Source organism: Salmo trutta, chromosome 8 (assembly GCF_901001165.1).
Source record: "Salmo trutta chromosome 8, fSalTru1.1, whole genome shotgun sequence".
Classification (NCBI taxonomy): domain Eukaryota; kingdom Metazoa; phylum Chordata; class Actinopteri; order Salmoniformes; family Salmonidae; genus Salmo; species Salmo trutta.
In genome coordinates, this window is record NC_042964.1 from 41,238,983 (window position 1) to 41,266,585 (window position 27,603).

Consider the following 27,603-nt stretch of genomic DNA (forward strand, 5'->3'; position numbering starts at 1 on the left):
CATGATTATTTTACTTGGTTGTTTTTGTGATGAATCTTAGCCCATACAATATCTGACATATGCATTGCAGACATAGGGCCTGTTCATTCACATAAGTAACTACCATAAGACTTTGCTGTCTTCTACTGGTAAATGGTAATCCACCTCCTTAGCAAGCAGTAGACTTACAAACCTAACAAAACGAACCACATCACACAATCTCTGCAGCTGTGTTGTATTGCATTGATTATGTACTGGTTACACTTAGTGTACAAAACATTAAGAACACCTGCTCTTTCCATGACAGGCTGACCAGGTGAAAGCTATGATCCTTTATTGATGTCACTTGTTAAATCCACTTTAGTCAGTGTAGATGAAGGGGAGGGGATACGTTAAAAATATATTTTTTAAGCCTTGAGACATGGATTGTGTACAGTATAGTGAGTGTGGCATTCAGAGGGTGAATGGGCAGGACAAAAGATTGAAGTGCCTTTGAACGGGGTAAGGTAGTAGGTGTCAGGCACACTGGTTTGAGTGTGTCAAAAACTGCAACGCTGTAGGGTTTTTCACGCTCAACAGTTTCCTGTGTAGAATGGTCCACCATTGAAAGGACATCCAGCCAACTTGACGCAATTTGAGTCAACATGGGCCAGCATCCCTTTGGAACGCTTTCAACACCTTGTAGAGTCCATGTCCTGATGAATTGAGACTGTTCTGAGGGCAAAAGGGGGCAACTCAATATTAGGAAGGTATTCCTAATGTTTTGTACACTGTGTTTTTTTTTAAACTGGTGGTGACTAACAACAAATGCTGTTCTGCAGTTAAATGATATGTCTCGTGTTGTCCCTCCATGTGGACAAGTGGTTCCAGGCTATGTTCACATATCCCTTGTACATCACTCGTTACCTGGTGCCATGCTACTTTGACTCCATCATTGTTGGGGCCTATACAACCATCAATCAAATGTAAAACAGGGTTTAATAACAACTTGCTATTCCTATTCATAAAAAAATAGAAAAATCTGAATTTGTCAATGAGACTAGTCATGACCGGAGTAAAAAGAATACTGCTGTTCTGAAATAACTTGAAAATGTTCCACAAACCTCTAAGTTCATGGACAGTCCTTCAGTTTGTAATATTTGTGTGTTAAGCTTTATCCAGACTGGTTCCACCCTGGTGAAGCAGTTAGCTCTGGGCTCAGTACAGATGTGTGGTGTGGGCCTGCACCTGGCCCTGCACCTGGCCCTGGCCCTGGCCCCCTCACACCCACACTGCACAATGTGCCCTACCGTCTCAACGATATCTCCAATGATAAAGAGCAGTGATGTGTTTCCCTGGCTGCAGGTAAGGCTTTCAATTCAGTCAAGTTCAATTTTAATCCAATTCATTACAACTTTATTTTTGCCCTTCTGGGTATGGAAAATCCCTCTCTGTACTGTTAGAGATATAGATACATCCACATAATGTTGCTCCCTTCCTTTCTCTTTCAGTTCCTGGTTGGCTGATATTGTTTGTCTTTCTGGCACATTCAGGTTTCCCTCATTTTGCAGCTGGGATCTTCCGTTGGTGGAGCCGGGACGACTTCATCGTGCTGCGAGGTCTGATGCTGGTGACAGGAAGACACCTGGAGGCCAGTTATGTCTCACACTCTCAGCTCTCACCCTCAGCTCTCACCTATAAAGTTTCCATGTGCATGGAGAATAAAACCATCCCTAAAAAGTAAGAAACTCCAGTGCACCTGTGATTTTGGATGCTGCTAAACAATTGAATGCATCTCACATAAATGTTTTGGTCAACAGACCTTTATCAGGGTTATACAGATGATTGCTTGAATTTATCTAATGGCTTATATCTGTCACTTTTTTCCACATAAACTTCATCCTGGTGTTTGCAGGCAGCCTGAGGTGTGGCCTGAACCCCAACCTGCAGTGTCAGGGGACTGGCACTCGCTATAACTGTCATGACGCAGTGTGGTGTTGGCTGCAGTGCGTTCATGACTACTGCAACATGGTGCCTGACAGTGTCGACGTCCTCAGATTCCCTGTGGCCAGGATGTACCCCACAAACATATCCAAGCCACAGCCTGCCGGAGCCTGGGTACACACACACACACACACACACACACACACACACACACACACACACACACTTTTGTAGACAGTGTTCTTGTGTATTCTTGTGAACCTCTTGGTTCACGACATTCCGTTCTTGCTACGCCATTATGCTGGTGTCAGTTATCAGTTAATCTAACTATTCTCTCATCATTGATTTGCTATGCCAGAAGCATAGCACCCTGCATACTACTGCTGGCTTGCTTCTGAAGCTAAGCAGGGTTGGTCCTGGTCAGTCCCTGGATGGGAGACCAGATGCTGTTGGAAGTGGTGTTGGAGGGCCAGTAGGAAGCACTCTTTTCTCTGGTCTAAAAAATATCCCAATGCCCCAGGGCCCTGTGTAGGGTGCTGCCCTGTGTAGGGTGCTGTCTTTCGGATGGGACGTTAAAACGGGTGTCCTGACTCTCTGAAGTCATTAAAGATCCCATGGCACTTATTGTAAGAGTAGGGGTGTTAACCCCGGTGTCCTGGCTAAATTCCCAATCTGTCCCTCAAACCATCACGGTCACCTAATAATCCCCAGTTTACAATTGGCTCATGCATCCCCCTCCTCTCCCCTGTAACTATTCCCCAGGTCGTTTCTGTAAATGAGAACGTGTTCTCAGTCAACTGACCTGGTAAAATAACGGAAAAATAAATGTTTTAAATAAATTAAAGAATTGACTTATTTCAGCAATTTGGGGATTTTCTGTATAGTTGTCTAATGTTTGTGGGGCATATTACTGTGTTGTAATGTTGCTCCTGAATCACTATGATGAATACAATGTGTTTTTCTTGAGTGTACTTTTAACAAAGCTGAGATTTACTTCAAAGTGTAGCAATGCATGTGAAATCAATCACTGACAAATACATGGTGGCGTAGCGGGAATATGATAATGCCGTAAACCAAGAGGTTGTGAGTTCAAATCCCAGGTGAGGACATGTTTAATAATAATGACTGTATATATGAACATGCACAACATAATCATGTATGTCAAAGTGTGTCATATACTGTATGTATGTTAAAAGCACTGTTTGTGGGTGTCCTGAACATTGCCAACATGCAAAGAGTTGTTAAAGTGGCAATCAGCAGTAGAAACAATAACAAAGTGATTGCCCCATCCCTGATTCAGTAAAAAGCAGAGTTACTTGGGCTGGAGAATGTAACTTCTCCCAAATTCATAGACAGTGATATGGAAGCAAGGACTGATCATCCATGATATCAAAATCATAGTTTTAACCATGTTTTGAGGCTAGATAGTGTTTGTTTACATTTTCTTTGTTTACAAACATTGAAATAAAACAAGCTTATGTTTGGGGTTCTCATGGGTACGACATGAGGCATTTATGAGTTATATTCTTCAAGAATCAATGGGTACAAATCATAATGTACACGTCCCAAAATGAATGTAGCAACTAAGGATTGCCGCTTTAATGGATCAGTGGTTCACCTACCAGGGCCTTGATGGGCTCAGCAGCAGTAACAAGGGATGACGTGTAATGAAACAAGTTGGGAGAACATTTCTTTGGGACCATCAGGTGAACATCAGTCTTCAGGGATGTCCCAGGAACAAGCCGGGAACTAGACAAAAAGCTCCAGGGGACCATGAGAGAGTGTCCTGTGTTTAAAATGTTCTTGGACACAGGAATGTTCTTCCAATGTTCCAATGAAACATATGGCTCTCCAAACCCTCAGAAAGCTGGACACATGAATGCTCTTGCAACATCCCATGAAACATGTCTGGAACAGTAATATTTTATATCATGAAAACATGGTAACTATGTTATGGGTAACTTCTGTTTGACATGAAGGGAATGGGGGGTGTCTCTACTTTTTGCCCCCTCCCCACACATACATTTTTCAAGAGAAATGTGTTGCTTTAGCAAACACACTTCCAGTTTAGTGGGCAGTGTTAACTGTGAACCCTGATTCCAGAAACAAGCAATCAAGAAAACTGTAATATTTGTTGTGCTATCAGGCCTATGTAATGAATGGTGAGACTACTTTCTTAATAGATGACAAAATATACTGTTTTGAGAAACGTACTCTAAGTTGCAAGCGATGCAACTGCCATACCTGGCCTGAAGTAAGTTCTGGTCTGGTGCACCAACCGTAATGTCATGTTAGACCTACAGTGTGTTCACAACCAAGATAAACCAATAACATGTGTACTTAGGCATAATCAATATACAGACTTCGCTGCGGATTCTGGTAGAGAACACGCTGTAGGCCTAACATCACTGTCATCTGAGGCCTACAGCGTGTTGTATGCGAAGCTATTGCAAATAACACTTTAGAGGGTGTTAGTTAATTTTGCTAAATAAATCTTCTCATTAATGACAAATTCTACTGTTTTGATGGAGTGATTTTAATTTTGAGATGGGTATTTTAAGCTTTGATGGTGTTAGTGCATTTTGCAAGAGAAATGTGTTGTTTTGGCAAACCCACTTCAGTTTAGTGGGCTGCGTTAGTTTGTCTCGATTCATTGAATGCTGAAGGAAACTGCAATCCACATGAGCAAAACTGGGATCCAAATAACCGTATATCCAGTTAGCCTAGTAATTTCTGATTGTTTTCACACTAAATGCAAATGCTAAACAGTTTTTTTTAACAGTAGATGTAACTATCACAATACAGTTTTTGCAAAACAGTGGAACCACTCTCTATATGAGACACAAATAGCAATTGTCCAAAAACATTTTATATCTTTATCACTAACATGTAAACTCCATTTGCATAATTGTTAACCTTGGCCTACCCCAGCCAAACCCTAACCCGGACTGGGCCAATTGTACGCTGCCCAATGGGACTCCCAATCACGGCCGGTAGTGATACAGCCTGCAATCGAACCAGGGTCTGTAGTGACGCCTCTAGAACTGAGATGCAGTGCCTTAGACCGCTGTGCCACTCGGAAGCCCAAGTTGCATTGGGCAGAATATCAGATCTCACAACGATTGGAGGAGTGTTAAACATTACCAGTGTATCACCAATACTCAGATTATCATTATTTAGAGACCCCCCCAAAGTTGGACTTTTATTGCCTTTAGGGGAGCTCATGTCTCATTCAGGGGAGCTGTGCCCTCCCTGGCTCCCCCGTAATTCGCACCCTGATGACGGGTAACATTACAAAAACGTTCTCTCTCCCTAGAATTGTTAGCTGGGATGTCTGTACCTTGTCTCTCTCTGTGCTCTCCAGGCTCCAGAGCTGTTCACAGTGGATAGAGTCTGGGGAGTCACTAGAGATGGCAGAGCAGAAGCTACTCGGTCCTCTGGGAATGAAGACGTTGGTCCCCTGGGAATGAACACTACTTATGACCAGGACCCATAGGGAGTAGGGTATCATTTCAGACACAACCACTGGCATGTTTCGTCCACACATTCACATACAGTACATCAGGATTTCAATGTCGCTAAGGGCTTCAAATACCACTAAGGATCCGTTAACGCATTTACAGCTCACATAAACATTTCTTAGTAGCTAGGAACTGTACTTTTCCAAGAAGATGGGAGATCTACGACAAGACTGTTAACCTAGTGAAGAAGAGGCTTAACATTCACCTGGAGAGGTAAGACACAAGCCAAAGCATTTAAGTGACTGCACATACTATAACGTTCTCAATTGTTTAAACGGTAAGTGGTCACAGGATGGAATCATGTTTTTTTGGAGTCAGAAGTACATTACATTTTTCCATTGTTTCACTCAATTGATATGATTGATTGTAATTGTCACATAATCAATGTTTTCTCTTATCACCTACCAGATTGTCTTTGAAGGGTCTACTTGAGCTGACTAATGACAACGGCCAGTACTGTCCCTTCAGCTGTGAGACCCAGGCCTGGTCTTTCACCACCTTACTGGAGGTCCTACAAGATCTGTAGATGGAGAATATTTTCTCCTCTTTTATTTTCTGCTTTTCTCTTCTCAACACATTACAGTTTCAACCTCCCAGTTTTCAAAAATATTTCAATTATGACAGTATTTTCAGTGAAGCCATTTTAAACAGTATCTCATACTCCATAGCTGGAACCCTGTGTCTATCTCTAAAAAAACGGCCTTTAACAACATAAGAAACCTCTAAACCCCTCAAACTCTTTGTTACATCTGGATAGTATGCCAATGTGTGTTTTTATAAATGTGGCTTGCATGGTCAATGTAGGCCTAGTCAATACATCTTGAATTGCTCAATAAATCTTGTAGACTGTAATCTTTTAGTACTTTAGAAGTACTTTTTTCTTAATTCTGCACTCATCCCTGCAAGGGTGAATTGCCCTTCTTCCAGTTCTAAATGCTGTCTCATACTATAGCCTATATATTTATGCCCTCATGACTGATGAGACAAACTGTGAATCAGAAATAACAAATATTTTGTGAAAATCTTATCTATAAATCCGCATGCTACACCACCGACCACTTTAATAAAAAATAAAAAAATGTGTTCCAGTTTAAACTTGTATGCATAATACCAATAGAAATAAATAATTTGAAATAAATAATTCTCTATTGCTGTTTTCTGCATAGTCATGATGATTCAGCCCCTCTTTTCTGCAAAGTCATTGTTTATTCATCCTCTTACCGGAATATCCTACAGATTGTTATTAGATACTGGGAGTGGCATTGCCCAATGTGTTGATGTTTTTCCTCGCCCATTTAGGTGTGGAGAGAAAGGAGACGCACATCGTCTTAGTCACACACACAACATGCCTTAACCCCACACACACAACATGCCTTAACCCCACACACACAAAGAAGGGGGAAGATCATGGGAAAAACACAGTCTGATGTACAGAACACTGCACAGGCATTATAAACAACCGCACCTGCACATCTTTATTCATTGCACACATTCCTGAGTGAACCACAACCGCTCAACCATGCCTCCCCAACATCGAACTAGTCACTAAAACAAATGAGCACACTTAAACACCTGCACGTACATCATCAATCAACACACATTCCTGAGTGAACGAAATCTGCCAAAACACACCCAGACACACATCGGAACACCTGACCTACTTAACGTACACTACCGTTCAAAAGTTTGGGGTCACTTAGAAATGTCCTTCTTTTTGAACGAAAAGCACATTATTTGTCCATTAAAATAACATCAAATTGATCAGAAATACAGTGCAGACATTGTTAATGTGGTAAATGACTATTGTAGCTGGAAACGGCTGATTTGTAATAGAATATCTATATAGGCGTACAGAGGCCCATTATCAGCAACCATCACTCCTGTGTTCCAATGGCACGTTGTGTTAGCTAATCCAAGTTTATCATTTTAAAAGGCTAATTGATCATTAGAAAACCCTTTTGCAATTATGTTAGCACAGCTGAAAACTGTTGTTCTAATTAAATAAGCAATAAAACTGGCCTTAGACTAGTTGAGTATCTGGAGCGTCAGCATTTGTGGGTTCGATTACAGGCTCAAAATGGCCAGAAACAAAGGACTTTCTCTGAAACTCGTCAGTATATTCTTGTTCTGAGAAACGAAGGCTATTCTATGAGAGAAATTGCCAAGAAACTGAAGATCTCGTACAATGCTGCATACTACTCCCTTCACAGAACAGCACAAACTGTCTCTAACCAGAATAGAAAGAGGAGTGGGAGGCCCCGGTGCACAACTGAGCAAGAGGACATTAGAGTGTCTAGTGTGAGAAACAGACACCTCACAAGTCCTCAACTGGCAGCTTCATTAAATAGTACCCGCAAAACACCAGTCTCAACATCAACAGTGAAGAGGCGATTCCGAGATGCTGGCCTTCTAGACAGTTGCAAAGAAAAAGCCATATCTCAGACTGGCCAATAAAAAGTCAAGATTAAGATGGGTAAAAGAACACAGACACTGGACAGAGGAACCCTGCCTAGAAGGCCAGAATCCCAGAGTCGCCTCTTCACTGTTGATGTTGAGACTGGTGTCTTCATATAACCTCGGCTCCTGGCTTCACTCACATTGTCTTTCTATTGTCACTAATGGGAAGGGTAGGGGTTTCAGCACTTGTGTCCTAATCTCGTTCACCAGACACTTACTGGTCACTTGGCGTCTTTTGGGTTCCATGTAAAACCTGGGTTCTACATGGAACCCCAAAAGGTTCTACCTGGAACCAAAAGGGGTTCTTCAAAGTCTCCTATAGGGACAGCCGAAGAACTATTTTGGTTCTAGATATGACCTTTTTTTCTACTATTGGAAGTTGATATAATGTCAAAAATAATGTTATTTGAACAATTCATGTTCATTACCCTTTAGTGTCATATTTTGAACTGATAGTAGATCAATTATACTTAAATGTTTGTAGGCTATGAAATATATATATTTTATATGGCCATCGAAATGGTTATAAAGGGTTAATTAATAATAATCTATTTCTGTTTTACTTTATTATTGTAATACAGTCCGTCTGAAGCTCTGTGAAATGGAAAGATGCCATGTCTGAAGTAGGCTATCTGTGAAGGAAAGGCTTCTTCACTAGAGGCATTGGACCCTTTTGAATGTGTATGAAAGTTATTTCTTCAGAGCAAGCGTGTTTGTATGTTATGTATTCATCAACATTCAAATCCTTCCATAGCCTACTCAGCGCTTACTGTCAGTCCCAACCGTAAGCAGTTAATTGTTTAAGTATTTCATTTGTCTTATATTTGAGTAGCTAAGTTTTGTATGGCAGGTCACACTCCAGGTGTGCCTGATTAGTTAATTGCTCAAGCCACAGTGTAAAACCAGTGTTTTTAGAATGTTCTAATCTAGAAGGTCCATGTCTGAAAGGTTAGATTTTGTTTTATCACATGATACTGCCATTTAGTTTTGTTTTATCGTTTTTGCTAAATGAAAGCTGCAATATGTAACTTTATAGAGTTATAGATCAAGTCTTAGACTTGCTTTCTCATTGAAAGCAAGTCTAAGAAGTTGTAGATCTGTTCTATGTGCGCTATTTCTATGCTTCCCATTCTTAAGTTTTGTTTTCGTGTCTTTTACTTTTGGTTTTGTTCCCCAGCTTCAAACAGATGAAAATACAATATTTTTGGTTACTGAAAATATATTTCACAGTGGGTTAAATGGTACAATTATTCTGTACACCAGGGGTATTCAACTCTTACCCTACGAGGTCCGGAGCCTGATGGTTTTCTGTTCCAACTGATAATTATTGCACACACCTGGTGTCCCAGGTCTAAGTCAGTCCCTGATTAGAGGGGAACAATGAAAAAATGCAGTGGCACTGGCTTCGCGGTCTGGAGGTGAGTTTGGGGCTCTACACCTGCTTGTTTTGTCACATAAACTGAAATTCGATAAACTATTTAAAAAAATTGCAATCAGGAAATGGCGAAGAGATTTCTGCACCTTTAAGTATTTATTTTTTTACGTTTTACCTTCAATGTATTTTTTAAGCCTTTAAGTCACGTGTCAAACTCATTCCACGGAGGGCTGAGTGTCTGCGGGTTTTCGATCCACCCTTGTACTTGTTTGATGAATTAAGGTCACTAATTAGTAAGGAACTCCCCTCATCTGGATGTCTAGGTCTTAAATGAAATGAAAAAAAAAAAAATTCCCGCAGACACTCAGCCCTTCGTGGAATGAGTTTGACACCCCTGCTTTAAGTGCTCAAGGCTACAGCCAGCTTTGTCACACTAGCTATCGAGGGCCCGGTTTCCCAAAAGCATCTTAAGGCTAAGTACGTCGTAGGCGCATTATTAAATCTCCGAGTTGTTTCCCAAAGCCATTTTTTTGCACTTGAAAACAACCGTAATCTAACACTTGTCTCAGACCGCTCGTAGAACAGCTAATTGGGTTGTTAGATGCTTTTTTGCCCTCGTGCGTCACTTTATACACAGAAGATCTCCGCTAACTATAGAATCACATGGTTTATCCGCCTCCCTGTGACACCAATAACTTCAAAACAAAGTTGACTACAAATTCAAGGTTGCGATGTCTTTGCAATTGATACAAACAAGCGAAATATAAAAAGATGCTTCAAATTAAAACTGAGATGACGCATTAAAATATACTATACAGTAGGCTATAGGCCTATTTCAATGGCTACGCCGACCCCGGTCAACAGCTCTGCACCCCCCACAGCAACTTGCCCAAGCCTCCCCATGTCTCCTTCACCCAAAACCTGATAGCTGATGTTCTGAAAGAGCTGCAAAATCTGGACCCCTAAAAATCAGCTGGGCTAGACAATCTGGACCCTCTCTTTCCAAAACTATCCGCCTCAATTGTTGCAACCCCTATTACTAGCCTGTTCAACCTCTCTTTTGTATCGTCTGAGATCCCCAAAGATTGTTAAGCTGCCACGGTCATCCCCCTCATCAAAGGGGGAGACACTCTAGACCCAAACGGTTAAAGACCTATATCTATCCTACCCTGTCTTTCCAAGGTCTTCGAAAGCCAAGTTAACAAACAGATCACTGACCATTTCGAATCCCACCGTACCTTCTTCGCTATGCAATCTGGTTTCCGAGCTGGTCATGGGTGCACCTCAGCCACGCTCAAGGTTCTAAACGATATCATAACCGCCATCGATAAAAGACAAAACTGTGCAGCCGTATTCATCGACCTGGCCAAGGCTTTCAACTCTGTCAATCACCGCATTCTTATCGGCAGACTCAACAGCCTTGGTTTCTCAAATGACTGCCTCGCCTGGTTCACCAACTACAGTGTATCAAATCGGAGGGCCTGTTGTCCGGACCTCTGGCAGTCTCTATGGGGGTGCCACAGGGTTCAATTCTCGGGCCGACTCTTTTCTCTGTATACATCAATGATGTCGCTCTTGCTGCTGGTGATTCTCTGATCCACCTCTACGCAGATGACATCATTCTGTATACTGCTGGCCCTTCTTTGGACACTGTGTTAACTAACCTCCAGACGAGCTTTAATGCCATACAACTCTCCTTACGTGGCCTCCAACTGCTCTTAAATGCAAGTAAAACTAAATGCATGCTCTTCAACCGATCGCTGCCCGCACCTGCCCTCCCGTCTAGCATCACTACTCTGGACGGTTCTGACTTAGAATATGTGGACAACTACAAATACCTAGGTGTCTGGCTAGACTGTAAACTCTCCTTCCAGACTCACATGAAGCATCTCCAATCCAAAATTAAATCTAGAATCAGTTTCCTATTTTGCAACAAAGCATCCTTCACTCATGCTGCCAAACATACCCTCGTAAAACTGACTATCCTACCGATCCTTGACTTCGGCGATGTCATTTACAAAATAGACTCCAACACTCTACTCAGCAAATTGGATGCAGTCTATCACAGTGCCATCCGTTTTGTCACCAAAGCCCCATATACTACCCACCACTGCGGCCTGTATGCTCTCGTTGGCTGGCCCTTGCTTCATATTCGTCGCCAAACCCACTGGCTCCAGGTCATCTATAAGTCTTTGCTAGGTAAAGCCCCGCCTTATCTCAGCTCACTGGTCACCATAGCAGCACCCATCCGTAGCACGCGCTCCAGCAGGTATATTTCACTGGTCACCCCCAAAGCCAACTCCTCCTTTGGCCGCCTTTCCTTCCAGTTCTCTGCTGCCAATGACTGGGACGAATTGCAAAAATTACTGAAGCTGGAAACTCATATCTCCCTCACTATCTTTAAGCATCAGCTATCAGAGCAGCTTACAGATCATTGCACCTGTACACAGCTCATCTATAATCTTTGCTCCTTTGCACCCTTGTATCTCTACTTGCACGTTTATCTTCTGCACATCTATCACTCCAGTGTTTAATTGCTAAATTGAAATGATTTCGCCACTATGGCCTATTTATTGCCTAACCTCCCTAATCTTACTTCATTTGCACACACTGTATGTCGACTTTTCTATTGTGTTATTGACTGTACGTTTGTTTATTCCATGTGTAACTCTATGTCGCACTGCTTTGCTTTATCTTGGCCAGGTCACAGTTGTAAATAAGAACTTGTTCTCAACTGGCCTACCGGTTTAAATAAAGGTGAAATAAAAATAAAATATTGAAATACATTTCATGTTCAATCAATTGAGTTATTTTTTGTTACTTGTAGGTTACTGTCTGTAATTTGTCTCAATATATTTTATAATGTGTAGCCGAACGTGTTGTGCCAAATCTTCATTTAGTGCATTAATATAGGGTAAGCATTAGATTAAGCTGCCTCTATAACGTTTCAGGGAAGACCCAGATGGAAGACAATGTCGAAGTAACAAAAGTTTATTGCTTGAACGGGGCAGGAAAAACGACAGGTCAAGGGCAGGCAGAGGTCAGTAATCCAGATCAGAGTCCAAAAGGTACAGAACAGCAGGCAGTCTCAGGGTCAGGGCAGAGAGAATGGTCAAAACCGGGAAAACAGAAAACAGCATTGGGCCAGTAACTGAAAGGTTGTTCGATTGAATCCCCAAGCTGATAAGGAAAGAATATCTTGTTATGCCCCTGAGCAAGGCAATTAACCCACTGTTCCCCGGGCGCCGAAGACGTGTCTGTCGATTATGGCAGCCCCTCGCACCTCTGTGATTCAGAGAGGTTGGGTTAAATGTGGAAGACACATTTCAGTTGAATGCATTCAGTTGTACATGAACATCTGTTCATTGTGTGGACCGACTGCAACGAGTGACAAGTATCCCCCTTTCCCTAAATACATTGGGGATAATGGAGAAGATGGGTGACACCTGGATGGGGTGGAGACAAGCACAAAGACAGGTGAAACAGATCAGACAGTACCCCCCTGGAAACAGGAGACAAACGGCTATGAGACATGGATTTTGATTCTAGACACATGAAAAGTGGGATGTATACAGAGGGTACGGGGCAACTTAAGACAAACAGTAGAGGGGCTAATGACCTTGGAGATGGGGAAAGGACCAATGAACTGGGAGGAAAGTTTGCGGGACTACACCCGGAGGAGCAGATCCCAGATGGATAGCCATACCTTCTGCCTGAGACGATGCCGGGGTCCTTTGGCGGTCTACTTGTCATCGATACCTGGAGGTGGTCTTGAGAAGGGCCGACCGGGCTCTCTTCCAGGTACGACAACAGTAACGGACAAACATCTGGGCCGAAGGTATGCCAACCTCATGCTCAGGGAAGAGCGGTGTCTGATAACCCAGGGAACACTCAAAGGGAGAGTGTTGCGAGCGTATTCGACCCACACTAGTTGCTGGCTCCAGGTGGTGAGGTTGGTGGAGACCTGCCAGTGAAGAGTCGTCTCCAGGTCTTGGTTGGCTCGCTCCGACTGGCCGTTGGACTGGGGGTGGAACCCGGAGGACAGGCTGGCCAACAACCCAATGAGTGTGCAGAACACCTTCCAGAACCGGGACGAGAACTGAGAACCCCGGTCAAGGACCTTGTCCACTGGGAGTCCATGGAGCTGGGCCGTCTCTTTAGCAGAGGGTAGCTTGGGGAAAGGAATGAAGTGGGTGTCTTAGGAAAACTGGTCCACTACTGTCAGGATGGCGGTGTTGTCATCAGATGGGGGGAGACCTGTGACAAAGTCCAGGGACTGTCCCTCACCGTCCCAGTCAATATGAGAGGGAGAAGTTGAACTGGGTGAAAAGCAGGGCCCACCTAGCTTGCCTGGAATTGAGACTCTTGGCGGTGCGGAGATATTCCATGTTCTTGTGGTCAGTCCACACAATGAACGGACGTTCCGCCCCCTCCAGCCAGTGCCTCCACTCCTCCAACGCCAATTTCACCGTGAGAAGCTCACGATTCCCCACATCGTAGTTCCTCTGTATTCTGCTTAACAATTAAGACCGAAGTCTTTATGTTATCTGTTTTATCATGTCACAAAGTGTATTGTTTAAATTTTCTTCTGTTTTAGAGAAAATGTTGTGTCAAATTTGCAGTAACTACAAAATACAAGTAAAAACTAAGGAAAACAGCAGTAAGTAAAGTTACTGCACTCTGGCTTTGTTCCACCATGTTTTGACTGCAGTTACTATGGTTTGCCTTGGTATTCTATCAGGTTCCAAGTTCAGGCCATCACAATCATGACACACCATGAGACAGCCAAGAAAGTTGGATAAACACATTTGCTTTACCCATGTAGTTTTAAGGTCATACGAAGGCAGAGTGCAGTATCAGCAGTCCGCCTTCTGTCTCTCCTATCGCCATAGGTACACCTTCCTGAGAACTATGGCACTATACTTTGCTTAAACCTGTTCTGCCTTAAAGATTAGATGCCTATAAAGATTAGAATGTTCCATTGTGGTTAGACAAAAAGATCACAAAATAGTTCACACATTCATCATTCAGGGTTACTGTCAGAGATATGGTCACATTTCTGTTTTGTCCACAACATTTTCCCTACTTGTAGCAGGTCGCGTTTACAGAAATATTTTTCTATAACCATGATTTCATGAGAAAATGTTTCTACAGTGAAGGGTGTGTAATGCAAGTCAAGGTGTCCTTGGATGAATGTCAACAAGCTGTATAAACAGCATTGTTAAATGGCAACTCCGCCACTTTTCAACTATTCATTATCTCCAGCATCAAACCGGGACCTACATGTGAAAATGGTGCGTTTCTGTGGTGAAAAAGATTAGAAGAAAAGTCCTAAATGTAAGAAAAACAGTGATTTTCAAAACTGGCAATGAGTTTCTAGCCAGAGGGAGGGTATTTTCTTGCTCCCCATGTTACTGCGAATCTCATAGTGTTTGAAAAATCACCGTTTTTTTAAATGTAACTTTTGATGTCATCCGGTAGAACTTTAAGGTTGTATTGTTTTCTACAAAATGAAGAAATGCACCATTTTCACATACTGATTTGGAGCTGGAGATCATGAATGAGGTTGAAAAGTGGCAGTTAATTTGTGGAATTTCTTTCTTTCTTAATGTATTTGAGCCAATCAGCTGTGTTGTGACAAGGTATGCAACCTTTATTAAACTAGGTAAGTTAGTTAGGAACAAATTCTTATTTACAATGACGGCCTACCAGGGAACAGTGGGTTAACTGCCTTGTTCAGGGGCAGAAGACAGGTTTTTACCTTGTCAGCTCGGGGATTCGATCCAACAAACTTTCGGTTACTGGCCCAACGCGCTAACCACTAGGCTTCCTGCCGTAGGTGTGATATACAGAAGATATCCCTATTTGGCAAGAACAGCTCAAATAAGCAAAGAGAAATGACAGTCCATCATTACTTTAAGACATGAAGGTCAGTTAATCCGGAAAAGGTCAAGAACTTTGAAAGTTTCTTCAAGTGCAGTCGAAAAAAAACATCAAGCGCTATCATGAAACTGGCTCTCATGAGGACCGCCAAAGGAATGGAAGATAGAGTTACCTCTGCTGCAGAGGATACGTTCATTAGAGTTACCAGCCTCAGATATTGCAGCCCAAATAAATGCTTAAAAGAGTTCAAGTAACAGACACATCTCAACATTAACTGCTCAGAGGAGACTGCGTGAATCAGGCCATAGTCGAATTGCTGCAAAGAAACCACTACTAAAGGACACCAATAAGAGACTTGCTTTTGCCAAGAAACACGAGCAATGGACATTAGACCGGTGGAAATCTTTACTTTGGTCTGATAATTCCAAATCTGAGATTTTGGGTTCCAACCGCTGTGTCTTTGTGAGACGCAGTGTAGGTGAACGGATGATCTCTGCATGTGTGGTTCCCACAATGAAGCATGGAGGAGGAGGTGTGATGGTGTGGGGGTGCTTTGCTGGTGACACGGTCAGAGATTTATTTCAAATTCAAGGCACGCTTAACCAGCATGGCTACCACAGCATTATACAGTGATACGCCATCCAATCTGATTTGCGCTTAGGGGGGGTATCGTATGTTTTTCAACAGAACAATGACCCAACACACCTCCAGGCTGTGTAAATGCATTTTATTTTATTTAACCTTTATTTAACTAGGCAAGTAAGGCTGTGTAAGGGCTATTTGACAAAGGAGGAATGGAGTGCTGTATCAGATGACTTGGCTTCCGCAATCACCCGACCTCAACCCAATTGAGATGGTTTGGGATGAGTTGGACCGTAGAGTGAAGGAAAATAAGCAAACAAGTGCTCAGCATATGTGGGAACTCCTTCAAGACTGTTGGAAAAGCATTCCAGGTGAAGCTGGTTGAGAGAATGCCAGGAGTGTGCAAAGCTGTCATCAAGGCAAAGGGTACTTTGAAGAATCAAAAATATATTTTTATTTGTTTTAGACTTGTTTTGGTTACTACATGATTCCATATGTGTTATTTCATAGTTTTGATGTCTTCACTGTTATTCTACAATGTAGAAAGTAGTGCAAATAAAGAAACCCTGGAATGAGTAGGTGTCCAAACTTTTGACTGGTACTGTATGTGAGGCTTGATGTTTTTTTCCCAGGTGTATGAACAATGAGGACAGTTACTGTGATGTCGATGAGAACCAATGGCCAAATGCTCAAGATGGGCTTGATTCAAACTAGTGCCTGCTAAATGTTATGTTTCATTCAATTCCTTTGTTTCGTTTGATTACAGTTATCAGTTTGGATTTTTGTACTAAGAGTTTAGAAAATTCACCACATAATTGTGATAATTGCACCAAAGCTAATGTAAAAAACTGTATGCCTGGAAGAAACATTGGTACGGTATTGTGGGAAGCAACCATAAAGATGTATACAGCCCCACAGTGGAGGTGAACTAATACCCATAAAACCTAGCGGTCAAACAGGGAATTTTGAAAACATTTCAGCTTGTCCAAGAGATATACACGGTTATCAAAACATCACGCCAGGGTAAGCCTACACGAAACACAGCTCTTATTTTAAATGTTTCTAAAATCCCCTATGGGAAAAATTAATGGTGGAAAAACAATTGGAACCTTTTTCCTGATTGACTGCTAGGTTTTATGGGTATTATGACTCATATTGTGGTACTCTATAGAGGTCTCAAGTGCCCAAAAGCCAGTTTAACATGGGCAACACCATTGAGGACTTTCACCATTTTAAAGTAGTCAACTGGATGGGAACTAGATTCAGCCACGGGACATTTTTTTTTCTTGAGTGGATGGTCAGGGGGCTGGAACATAATTACAAATAATTTGTAGATGGCAAATTGACTGCAAGAAGCCTAAAGTTTCGAGCTCTATACATCTCTATGGAAACAACCTGTTATACCCTGCATTCATAACCCATTGGGAAGGTGGTATTTACCACATACGACTCTGAAAAATACACTTGAATGCCCCTCCAACTGGTAATTACTAAAGGAAAACTTGTCTCTCATACTCCGACTTCTCCCACATGCTGACCTCTGACGTCAAGGAAGTGACCTCGATAACAGCATTTTCGGCAGTTAAATGCAACAACAAAACACTATTTCTTAAAAACAATCTATTAATGTGGTTTTTGAACACTATCATTTGTTTACAAGCATAATAGCTGTACTTTTAGTTTATGGTTGACAGAGCTTGTTGGCGAACTTGGCCATTAGCCAATCAGCATTCTATCAAGGAGTGAATGCATCCAACTTGTATTTACGACGTCACAATTGGTCATTTCCACAATCCCACTTGGTTATGAACGCAGCGTAACCTGTCGCGACTTGTCTACTCTCCACCCACAAGGCACTATAATACACATTCTGCCCCTCACCCAAACTTCACAATTTGCCTTCATCGGTGGGTTATGGTCAACATCAGTAGGCTATTTTTAAAAATTTCGTTTTAATAATTTAATCTAAATGGAACGATACATATTTATCATTGTGTTATTGGCGTGTTGTCTGCGGCCGGTGCGGTGCTACAGCTCCGGAAAGGTGACTGGGGCGTGTGACAATATGACACCGCAACACAAAAAAGGCGCGCAGCAAAGCCCCGCTCCATTCTCTGTCACCACTGACCAGTTCAGCTTCAAGGAGGGCGATGAAATCATCGGTGAGACATCATGTCGTTTTCTCTATTACTGGAGGGTTCATGCAGAGATATTGAACCCTCACCACTAGGCCTATAGGTTTTATTAATCTATCTATGGTTTGGCTGTTATGGGTAGATATGCTGAAAAGTAGATATGGAATGAATAATGGTCACCATTTTCTATGGTGGTGTTTAAATCAACTAAACACTGTTGTTTACAGTCAGGCTCCTGGCAGGTTCCACTCCATTCATTGGGTTTATGTTACAAGCCAGAGAGGTTGGAGGAAGCAGTCCTCTGGGATCCTTCACTGTAACAAGTGGAGAGGCCCAGCTACTCACCTGCAACGGACTACCTGTGAGTCTATTCCCACAGTCTATTCCCACAGACTATTCCCACGGTATAATTCCATTTAATTATGTTTATTCCCACCTATCTATTACCACTTGACCTATTGCCTACTTTTCTGTTATGTTATGAGAGCTACAGTGTTACACATAACCAGGGCCGCAACTTTGGTTTTAGTAGTGGGGGGGCATAACTTTTTTTTTGTATTATTATTTTTATCCACTCGATAAACACTCCAAACAGCATACCCAACCGCTTGGAGGTATACACATGGTCCTAAAGCACACCAATGCCTCGTTTTGTATCACATTTTTTATTTACATTTTTTATTTCACCTTTATTTAACCAGGTAAGCTAGTTGAGAACAAGTTCTCATTCCAATGATAGGGATCCCGAGTGGCGCAGCAGTCTAAGGCACTGCGTCTCAGTGCTTGAGGTGTCACTAAAGACACCCTGGTTCGAATCCAGGCTGTATCACATCTGGCTGTGATGGAGTCCCATAAGGTGGTGCACAATTGGCCTAGCGTTGTCTGGGTTTGGCGGGGTAGGCCATCATTGTAAATAAGAATTTGCTCTTAACTGACTTACCTGGTTAAATTGCAAAAATGCAATTTCAGAATGTGAAAGTTGCACCTCTGCATATAACATTGAAACAGTAATGGTTGTTTAGATCTTATAAATGTATTTATGAGACAGAAGAAAACAACAGTCTTGATTTACAAAAACAGATCAGTTATTCCGTGTTCCTGCATGGGTCCTCCTGCTACCCTGTCGGGTAGAGTAGAGGCTGTAAGTCTACACTAAAAACCTTTAACAATGCAGTATAAAAATCTAAAATAGCAGTGTCAATATAGAAGTAAAAAATAAAAATAAATGTAATTGTCAATGCCAGTAGAGAAAGAACACAAGAATGTACATGTACTGATACGATGGCAGGGATACTGGTGATACAGTTGAAGGCGGAAGTTTACATACACCTTAGCCAAATACATTTAAACTCAGTTTTTCACTTTATTTCTTTCATCACATTCCCAGTGGGTAAGAAGTTTACATAAACTCAATTAGTATTTGGTAGCATTGCCTTTAAATTGTTCAACTCGGGTCAAACGTATCGGGTAGACTTCCACAAGCTTCCCACAATAAGTTGTGTGAATTTTGGCCCAATCCTCCTGACAGAGCTGGTGTAACTGAGTCAGGTTTGTAGGCCTCCTTGCTCTCTCATGCTTTTTCAGTTCTGCCCACACATTTTCTATGGGATTGAGGTCAGGGCTTTGTGATGGCCACTCCAATACCTTGACTTTGTTGTCTTTAAGCCATTTTGCCACAACTTTGGAAGTATGTTTGGGGTCATTGTCCATTTGGAAGACCCATTTGCGACCAAGCTTTAACTTCCTGACTGATGTCTTGAGATGTTGCTTCAATATATCCATATAATTTTCCTTCCTCATGATGCCATATACTTTGTGAAGTAGCACCAGTCCCTCCTGTAGCAAAGCACCCCCACAACATGATGCTGCCACCCCCGTGCTTCACGGTTGGGATGGTGTTCTTCGGCTTGCAAGCCTCCCCCTTTTTCCTCCAAACATAATGATGGTCATTAAAATGCAAATCATTTCATAACATTTTTGCCATGCGTTTTTCTGGATTTTTTTGTTGTTATTGTGTCTCTCACTGTTCAAATAAACCTACCATTAAAATTATAGACTGATCATTTCTTTGTAAGTGGGCAAACGTACAAAATCAGCAGGGGATCAAATACTTTTTTCCCCCACTGTACTGCCTGAATCTCAGGTGGGAACAGTTCCGGCGACCTTTATGATTGCACATTCGGCAAATCACCAGCAGGCAGAGTTCCCTTTGAATCCATTTTCCCATTCACTGTGTTGGTGGTGCTCATAAAATGTATCATAACTCAAAGGTGGCACCACAGGTCCCAGAGTGGTGGGGCGATTTTTTTCTTCTTCCTGAATGTAACCAGGTAAAACTCAGAAACCTGATTGTAGCAGGCACCTTAAGGGTTCCCCTATTTTCTGGGGCAAGTAGACTGAGAAGTCGGGAGAGTTGAGCCTGCTCTGTGGTTGCCCCTTGGAAAGCTCTGCTTTCTTTGAAGACGTATGTCTTTTGAGATATTCATATTTTGAATGTTGAATAAATTAAAGTACATTTTTGAATATCAGAATCGAGACATACTCCATATTTTGAAGCACACTATCAGGAGTATAATGACACAGATGTTGTCTGTAACATGTACGGTTCACGGATCATAGGATCTTACAGGAGGCATGTATACAGTGCATTCGGAAAGTTTTCAGGCCCCTTGACATTTTGTTACGTGACAGCCTTATTCTAAAATGGATTAAATTGTCCTCCTCAATCTACACACAATAGCCCATAATGACAAAGCAAAAACAGGTTTTTAAAAATGCAAATTTATTACAAATAAAAACCGGAAATAATGATGCTGCCACCACCATGCTTCACCGTAGCGATGGTGCCAGGTTTCCTCCAGACATGACGCTTTGCATTCAGACCAAATAGTTCAATCTTGCTTTCATCAGACCAGAGAATCTTGTTTCTCATGGTCTGAGAGTCCTTTAGGTGCCTTTTGGCAAACTCCAAGCAGACTGTCATGTGCATTTTACTGAGGAGTGGCTTCTGTCTGGCCATTCAGAGATGGTTGTCCTTCTGGAAGGTTATCCCATCTCCACAGAGGAATTCTGGAGCTCTGTCAGACTGACCATCGGGTTCTTGGTCACCTCCCTGACCAAGGACCTTCTCCCCCGATTGCTCAGTTTGGCCAGGCGGCCAGCTCTAGGAAGAGTCTTGGTTGTTCCAAATGTCTTCCATTTAAGAATGATGGAGGCCACTGTGTTCTTGGGGACCTTCAATGCTGCAGAAATGTTTTGGTACCCTTCCCTCTACACAATCCTGTCTTGGAGCTCTACGGACAATTCCTTCGACCTAATGGCTTGGTTTTTGCGCTGACATGCAATGTCAATTGTTTGACCTTATATAGCCAGGTGTGTGCCTTTCCAAATCATGTCCAATTAATTGAATTTACCACAATCAAGTTGTAGAAACATCTCAAGGATTTTCAATGGAAACAGGATGCACCTTAGCTCAATTTAGAGGCTCCATGGCAAAAGCTCTGAATACTTATGTAAATAAGGTATTTCTAAAAACCTGTTTATACTTTGTCATTATGGGGTATTGTGTGTAGATTGACAAGGAAAACATTTAATGTAATACGTTTTAGAATAAGGCTGTAAAATAACAAAATGTGGAAAAAGTCAAGGGGTCTGAATACATTCCCAATACACTGTTGGTCTAAAAGGGCCTAAAATGGCAACTTTCATCATGATGCCCCCCCCCATTTTTTATATTTTTTAATACCAATGTAAAAATCATAACAAACATCCCTCATCACAATGAAATGTCTATGTGAGAATAGCCAGAACAATCTAAGAAACCCAAAATATCTTTGGGTCTCCCTGGCATGGAATCACCCTGTTGCATCTGAATAAAACGAAATCTTCATGGATCCTTTTTTTTCCCTTTTCTCAGAATTCTGCAGTTTCTCACACATCAGATTCACCTAAATCCTCCATCCATGGAATATGGAGGGCCCCCACATCAGGCAACCTCAACTCCATCCAATTCAGGTGATTCACCAATCCAATATCTCCTTGCTCGTGAACCAGAATGTTCACGTCTTATACCCTGGGGCCCAGTTTCCGGTACACAGATTAAGCCTCGTTCTTGACTAAAACGCACTTTCAATGGAAAATCCGTCCCTTAATGTTATTACATTGCTTTACTATTTGTTCTGCCATGCCATTTTTACAGTGCATCCTTTGTAAAAGATTACTCCACCTTCTGGGTTGGAGTGAGAAGTTCTCCAGTTACATACAACGTTGCTGCTGCAGCCCCAACTAACAACAAATCCATATCCATCACCTCTACCTCCTCCTTCGCCTCATCTTCAAAAGTGAGTAAGGTTACATGAATATTCAGATTAATATAATAATTTGATTACAACATTTGCATGCTTTGCAAGAAGAATGACTTCCCTAATAATCCTGTTTATATGGACACGAAATCAGGCTACTGATGGGACTTTGATAAATGCAGAAAATTGCCAATCAAAATATACGTGCTACCATGTTATTTTTGGGAAGCCTATTTGATTCTGACTTCTGACATTTTTAACTCTCTTCACTCATGCAAAGGAGGGAGGCTTGCACTGCTGGCTTTATCACATGTGCAGATCAAATACACCGCTGGAACTATGATTAAGGTGTTTACACTCTTCAAAGGTGCTATCTAGAACCCAAAAGGGTTATTCAGCTGTCCCCATAGGAGAACCCTTTGAAGAACCCCTTTTGGTTCCATGTAGAACCCTTTTGGTTCCAAGTAGAATCATTTTGGGTTCCATGTAGAACCCTTTTCACAGAGGGTTCTACATAGAATGCAAAATAGTTCTACCCTGGAACTAAAAAGGGTTCTACCTGGAACCTTAAAGGGTCCTTCTATGGGGACAGCTGCAGAACACTTTTGGAAACCTTTTTTCTAAGAGTGTACATGTCCTAATAATTCGAAAGGTTGCTCAGAAACCAGATGTTTTAATTGGCGTATGCTTACTTAGATTATGAACTTACGCCAATTAAGATAAGCAGAGTAAGGTGTTTACATGACTAATGCCATACTCGGCCTACTGTCATAATCAGTTTAAAATCGAATTATTAGTGTGCATGGAAATGTACTCAGTATTTCCATTGAAATCCTTAGTACTTATGGTAATAGATAATAGTACAAATATGTTTTATCTGAAACATAAACTTGTCTTAACAATGTATCACAAGTGTAATTGATAGTCTATCAAAAGGGAATACTTATATTTGTCCTGTTTCATTGCATGTAGAAGTGGGTAACCTGTACGAGTGTGAGGTGAGAAATGGAAATGTGTTTTTTGCATTTCCCAACTCCCCCTGAGAGTGGGGTCATTGACGGTGACCCTGGAGCAATTAGGGTTAAGTGCCTTGCTCAAAGGCAGATCAATAGATTTTTCACCTTGTCGGGTCAGGGATTCGAACTAGGAACCTTTCAGTTACTGGCCCAACGCTCTAACCGCTAGGCTACCTGCCGCTCACTCTCAGATAATATTGTCATATTCAATTTTCAAACAAACAATAACATTTATTTTTACATCAGTTGTCCCAAAGTGCTTTACAATAACATTGAATATGTTTGTAATAGTTGTCCAACTCCAGCACTGGATGTGGCAGCACTAAGGTCTGTTTCAGCCAACCTCTGAACTGTGACCCTGGGGTCAGTCCAGACTGTTACTTCCTGTCTGCCATGACTTCTCCTGGTGATACAGCCGTCCAGCTGGAGATGACTGGCCCTTCAGATGGCTACATCGCCATCGGCTTCTCAGATGACCAGAGCATGGTAATGTAGCCTTTTCAGAAGTAGTGCATGCACATCCTGCAATTCAATATGCTTATTCAAATTTCGAGGCACTCGTCCAGATACTTTCACTTCAATGAAAATGGTGAACAAGTTTATTTTTAAAATGAAGAAAGATTGTATGAAGGCAGCCAATAAACTGCAGGAGCATTCAACAGTGTGCTATTTTTATTTTATGAATTTTTGTTTATTTTACCCTGCGCCTTCAAGTGGCCTGTGGCAGGGTTGATTGTGTTCCTCTCATAATCTGTTTTCCTCTGCATCACATCAGGGAAATGATGACATCTATATTTGTGGAAAGGACAGTGGCGGGCTCATCCAATTGCAACACGCCTTTTCAACAGGAAGGAAGATACCGGACATACTTCCTCTGGTACTTGCTTGCTATTATGACATATGAAAAGCAAAGAGGATGATAGCAATTGGAATATGGACTGGAATTAAAGTTCTGATTTGACTGATTTGAAATGGAATGTACCCCGAACCCTGATGCTATAATGACTCACAAAACAATCAGTAATGACTCAAATGTCTCTTGTGTGTCCTTTTCTAGGGAAATGTTTCTGATGTTAAATCCTCAGTGAATAATAGTATCATTAGCTGTTCCTTTACGACTAGGAACCCCATTTCAACTCAGCGATCCGGAGGGTCCAGTTCCCTCTACTATCTCATGATCGTTCACGGGCCCTCCAATAATGGTACAGTATGAGCCAAAAGCTTACAGCATTGTAGCACCAGTACTGGTACAGAGGAAGTGGTATCCCTCTGTCATTTTATTTACATAATGCTATGACATCTTTAGATAATAATGAGTGACATTACATGGACATGGAAGACGGGATCTTAAATCAGCACTCCTACTCTGAGATATTGTATGAATACGGGCCCTGTTATCTAATAAGGATTCTAATATTGTGGGCCTGGTACTGATGAAGAAAGCGGTCTGCTTCAGTCTAGCAGTCATATGTTTCATAATATCATTTTATTCTATTTCTCTTCCATTTCACTTTTCGGTTGACTTTGACAGGGACAATCGGCTTTCATACTGGCACCTTCATCAGTGACACTAAAGTGGATATTTCAAGTCCTCAAGTTGTTACAAGTGAAAAAGAGCCACCTATTATTAAAGCACATGGTAAGGTTGCCATTTCCTTGGTGAGAAGAGTTTGCATGCATAACCTCGAACAAATTGTTATACGGTAATACACTGATTATAACTACATATACAAGCTTATAGATTTGTGTATTGATAATGGATTATGGATTTATTATCCTGTTGTACTTCAGGTTCCCTGATGTTGATAGCGTGGATGACCACAGGTAGTTTGGGAATGATCATAGCCAGGTATCTGAAAGGTGTGGCCAGGGGGAAACATTATTTGGGGAAAGATGTTTGGTTTCTGGTGAGTTTCTATAATATTGTCCCTAATGTGTTAGTGTAACGAAATTAGATTGTACAGTAAGTTAGATTGTACTTGAAATGTTTTCACTGCTATCGAATTGGTGCCTTTTCTACATATAGCGTGACTGGGAGAGTATGTCAAGCAGGCGAGGAAGCTATACTGTTAATTAAACAAGCAGACTGACGTCCGTCACGTTTCAAATTTCAAGTTTTATTAGTCGTATGTACGGGATAGACATGGTATACACTGTTCAACAATATGCTGACTTGCAGGCTCCTTCTTGAAAAATACAGCAACAATAAGAAAAAAAATATATATAGAAGAAAATTAACATAAACATTAGTAATGTTTTTAGTTCCAAATAATAATGTCACATAATCTGTACTCTTGGCTTGCATGTTCCTCAGGCGCACGTGTCTCTTATGACACTCACTGTTGCCGCCACCATCATCGCCTTCATTTTGGCCTTCTCAGAAGTTGGGGGCTGGAGTGGGGTATGTATCATAAACCGTTACTGCGCGCCGATTGTTATTTAAAACAAACAGACCTATCTGACATATGCTGTGCCGTCTACAGTTTTATGAAACCTACTCTATTATGGATGGCTCAGATAATTGAAATAGTTATGAGAGACAGTTTATGTGCCCAGTGTGTTTATAGGGAGCCCATCTGTGTTTATAGGGAGCCCATCCTGTGTTGGGCTGCATCGTTATGATCCTGGCCTTCTTCCAGCCTATTGCTGCCATGTTCCGATGTGGACCTCATCATCACTGGTAAGGGATACAGACTCATACCTAGTGTATGTCAGTTTGCTCATGTGTATGTAAATCCAAAAGTGGCTTGTTTTCTCAAGTGAATGTATTATTTTTGTGTTATTGTTTTTTCACAGGCGATTCCTCTTCAATTGGTCGCATGCTTTGAATGCAGTGGCAATAAAAGTTTTAGCTGGTAAGGAACTGTGATCCTGACATTGTTTTTGTTGGATTTTATTAGCATAGTACACAGTACCGTATCTTCTCAGCCAATATCTGTCAAACATGTTTGCTGTTGCACTACTACCATGTCAGTAATTGTGCTGACATTATCTTCCAGTGGCAGCCATATTCACTGGGCTGTCGTATTTTAGCACCTCTGAGGATAGTTGGCTTCTGAAGGTGATGGGTGGGTTTGTTGGATGGGAGGCAACGCTGTACATCCTGCTAGAACTCCACATGCGCTGGAAGCTCAATGGTGAGATCAAATACATAATGATATCGATCTTAATTTTGTTAAATTCAGGTTGATGATATATAGCCCCCCTGTAATATTGAATAACCTTATATTGTGGATCTGCCATATAACTTTTGTTGGCCTCTTGGCCTACGTCATAAGCTCTGACGAAGGACAAGGGGCCGACACGTAAGCTTGAATAAACAAAGTGATACAAGCAAGAGAAGTGTGCAGGTTTCTATTTTCTTTTCAAATACTTCAATATAACTTTGGTTGTTCTTCTAGATCATGCAGCGAGTGCTTCTGAATCGGTACGCTGAATCCCACCATTTAATCCCACACATTTAAATGTACTTATTGTGTCAGGGAATTAGTAAGTGACTCATTCTTAACAACTATTTTGTCTGCCACGGCTGTACTTGACTTTTCATTTCTCCCCCAGACAAGAATGGAGTTGTTACTGCTGGTCCTGTTTTTCCTTGGAAATATAGCCTTTTTGGTGGCACTACTTGTTGGAATTGGCTCGTCATGAAGATCTGCTGAGCAATGGACTGAGATCGGAATGTTGTGATACAGTATATCTATAAAATAGCTCACTGTACAGTATATTTTAAGTTGTTTTATATTTGTTTGTTGTCAAATGTTTTAAAGTATCTGTCCATTGATTGAGGATTGAATGCGATCAGATCATCAATTTATACAGTATCCCTCCATATACGTATGACAGACCTTCCACGAGGACGGGCATATTGGAAATTTAACCAGGGTTTATTGACTGACACTACTTTCTTAACACAAAGTAAGGAATTCTTAACAGACTTTTTCTTGCACAATACAGGTTCAGTGGACCCAATTATTGTACCTTTAGAGGTCATTGAATTCAATTTTCATCCCAAAAACGGTATCGGTCAACAGAGAAAAGAATTTCAACAGAAATAGAACATCTAACATTACACATCAATGGTGTTGAATGTACTACAGAATCCCTGAATAATCTACACACAAAACAAAAGGAGATTGAGGAATTTATTCAGGAAAGACCGACTTAAATTTGTACTTTTTTTCCCAGAGCAAATTCAATATAGTAACCCGACCAAAAATAACCTACAGAAAAAAGTTACAAACGATGGAGAAATCCTTCTCACCAAAGGAGATTCTGAATGAGGAAGGTCCTCCAACCTGAGTTGATGATGAGTTTTGTGATATACAGAACCAGTCAAAAGTTTGGACACACCTACTCATTCAAAGGTTTTTCTTTATTTTTACTATTTTGTACCTTGTAGAATAATATTGAAGATATCAAAACACTGAAACA

At 41.5% G+C, this 27,603-nt stretch overlaps 1 protein-coding gene across 2 annotated transcripts; it reads left to right on the plus strand.

Annotated features, from left to right (window-relative positions):
- Nucleotides 1-17,614: 17,614 nt before the first annotated feature.
- LOC115198973 (putative ferric-chelate reductase 1) lies at nucleotides 17,615-27,388 on the plus strand. 2 transcript variants are annotated; one of them, XM_029761438.1, is made up of 15 exons: nucleotides 17,615-17,882; nucleotides 18,083-18,245; nucleotides 21,771-21,869; nucleotides 22,054-22,195; nucleotides 23,464-23,658; nucleotides 23,948-24,049; nucleotides 24,230-24,374; nucleotides 24,704-24,811; nucleotides 24,964-25,079; nucleotides 25,487-25,573; nucleotides 25,761-25,852; nucleotides 25,969-26,027; nucleotides 26,172-26,309; nucleotides 26,574-26,599; nucleotides 26,731-27,388. In XM_029761438.1, the coding sequence occupies exons 1-15, from the start codon at nucleotides 17,690-17,692 to the stop codon at nucleotides 26,818-26,820; spliced, it is 1,755 nt and encodes a 584-aa protein (XP_029617298.1). In that variant the 5' UTR covers nucleotides 17,615-17,689; the 3' UTR covers nucleotides 26,821-27,388. The 2 variants fall into 2 exon arrangements, with proteins under 2 accessions (XP_029617298.1, XP_029617299.1); XM_029761439.1 differs by having other exon boundaries at nucleotides 18,083-18,216; nucleotides 21,772-21,869.
- The last annotated feature ends 215 nt before the right edge of the window (nucleotides 27,389-27,603 follow it).

Coding starts and splice junctions, on each gene's coding strand:
- LOC115198973 (XM_029761438.1), top strand. CDS start 17,690: ATGGAACGATACATATTTATCATTGTGTTATTGGCGTGTTGTCTGCGG. Junction 18,246..21,770: donor TTCCCACAGTCTATTCCCAC/AGACTATTCCCA, acceptor TCCCTTTTCTCA/GAATTCTGCAGTTTCTCACA. Junction 22,196..23,463: donor CCTTCGCCTCATCTTCAAAA/GTGAGTAAGGTT, acceptor TGTTTGTAATAG/TTGTCCAACTCCAGCACTGG.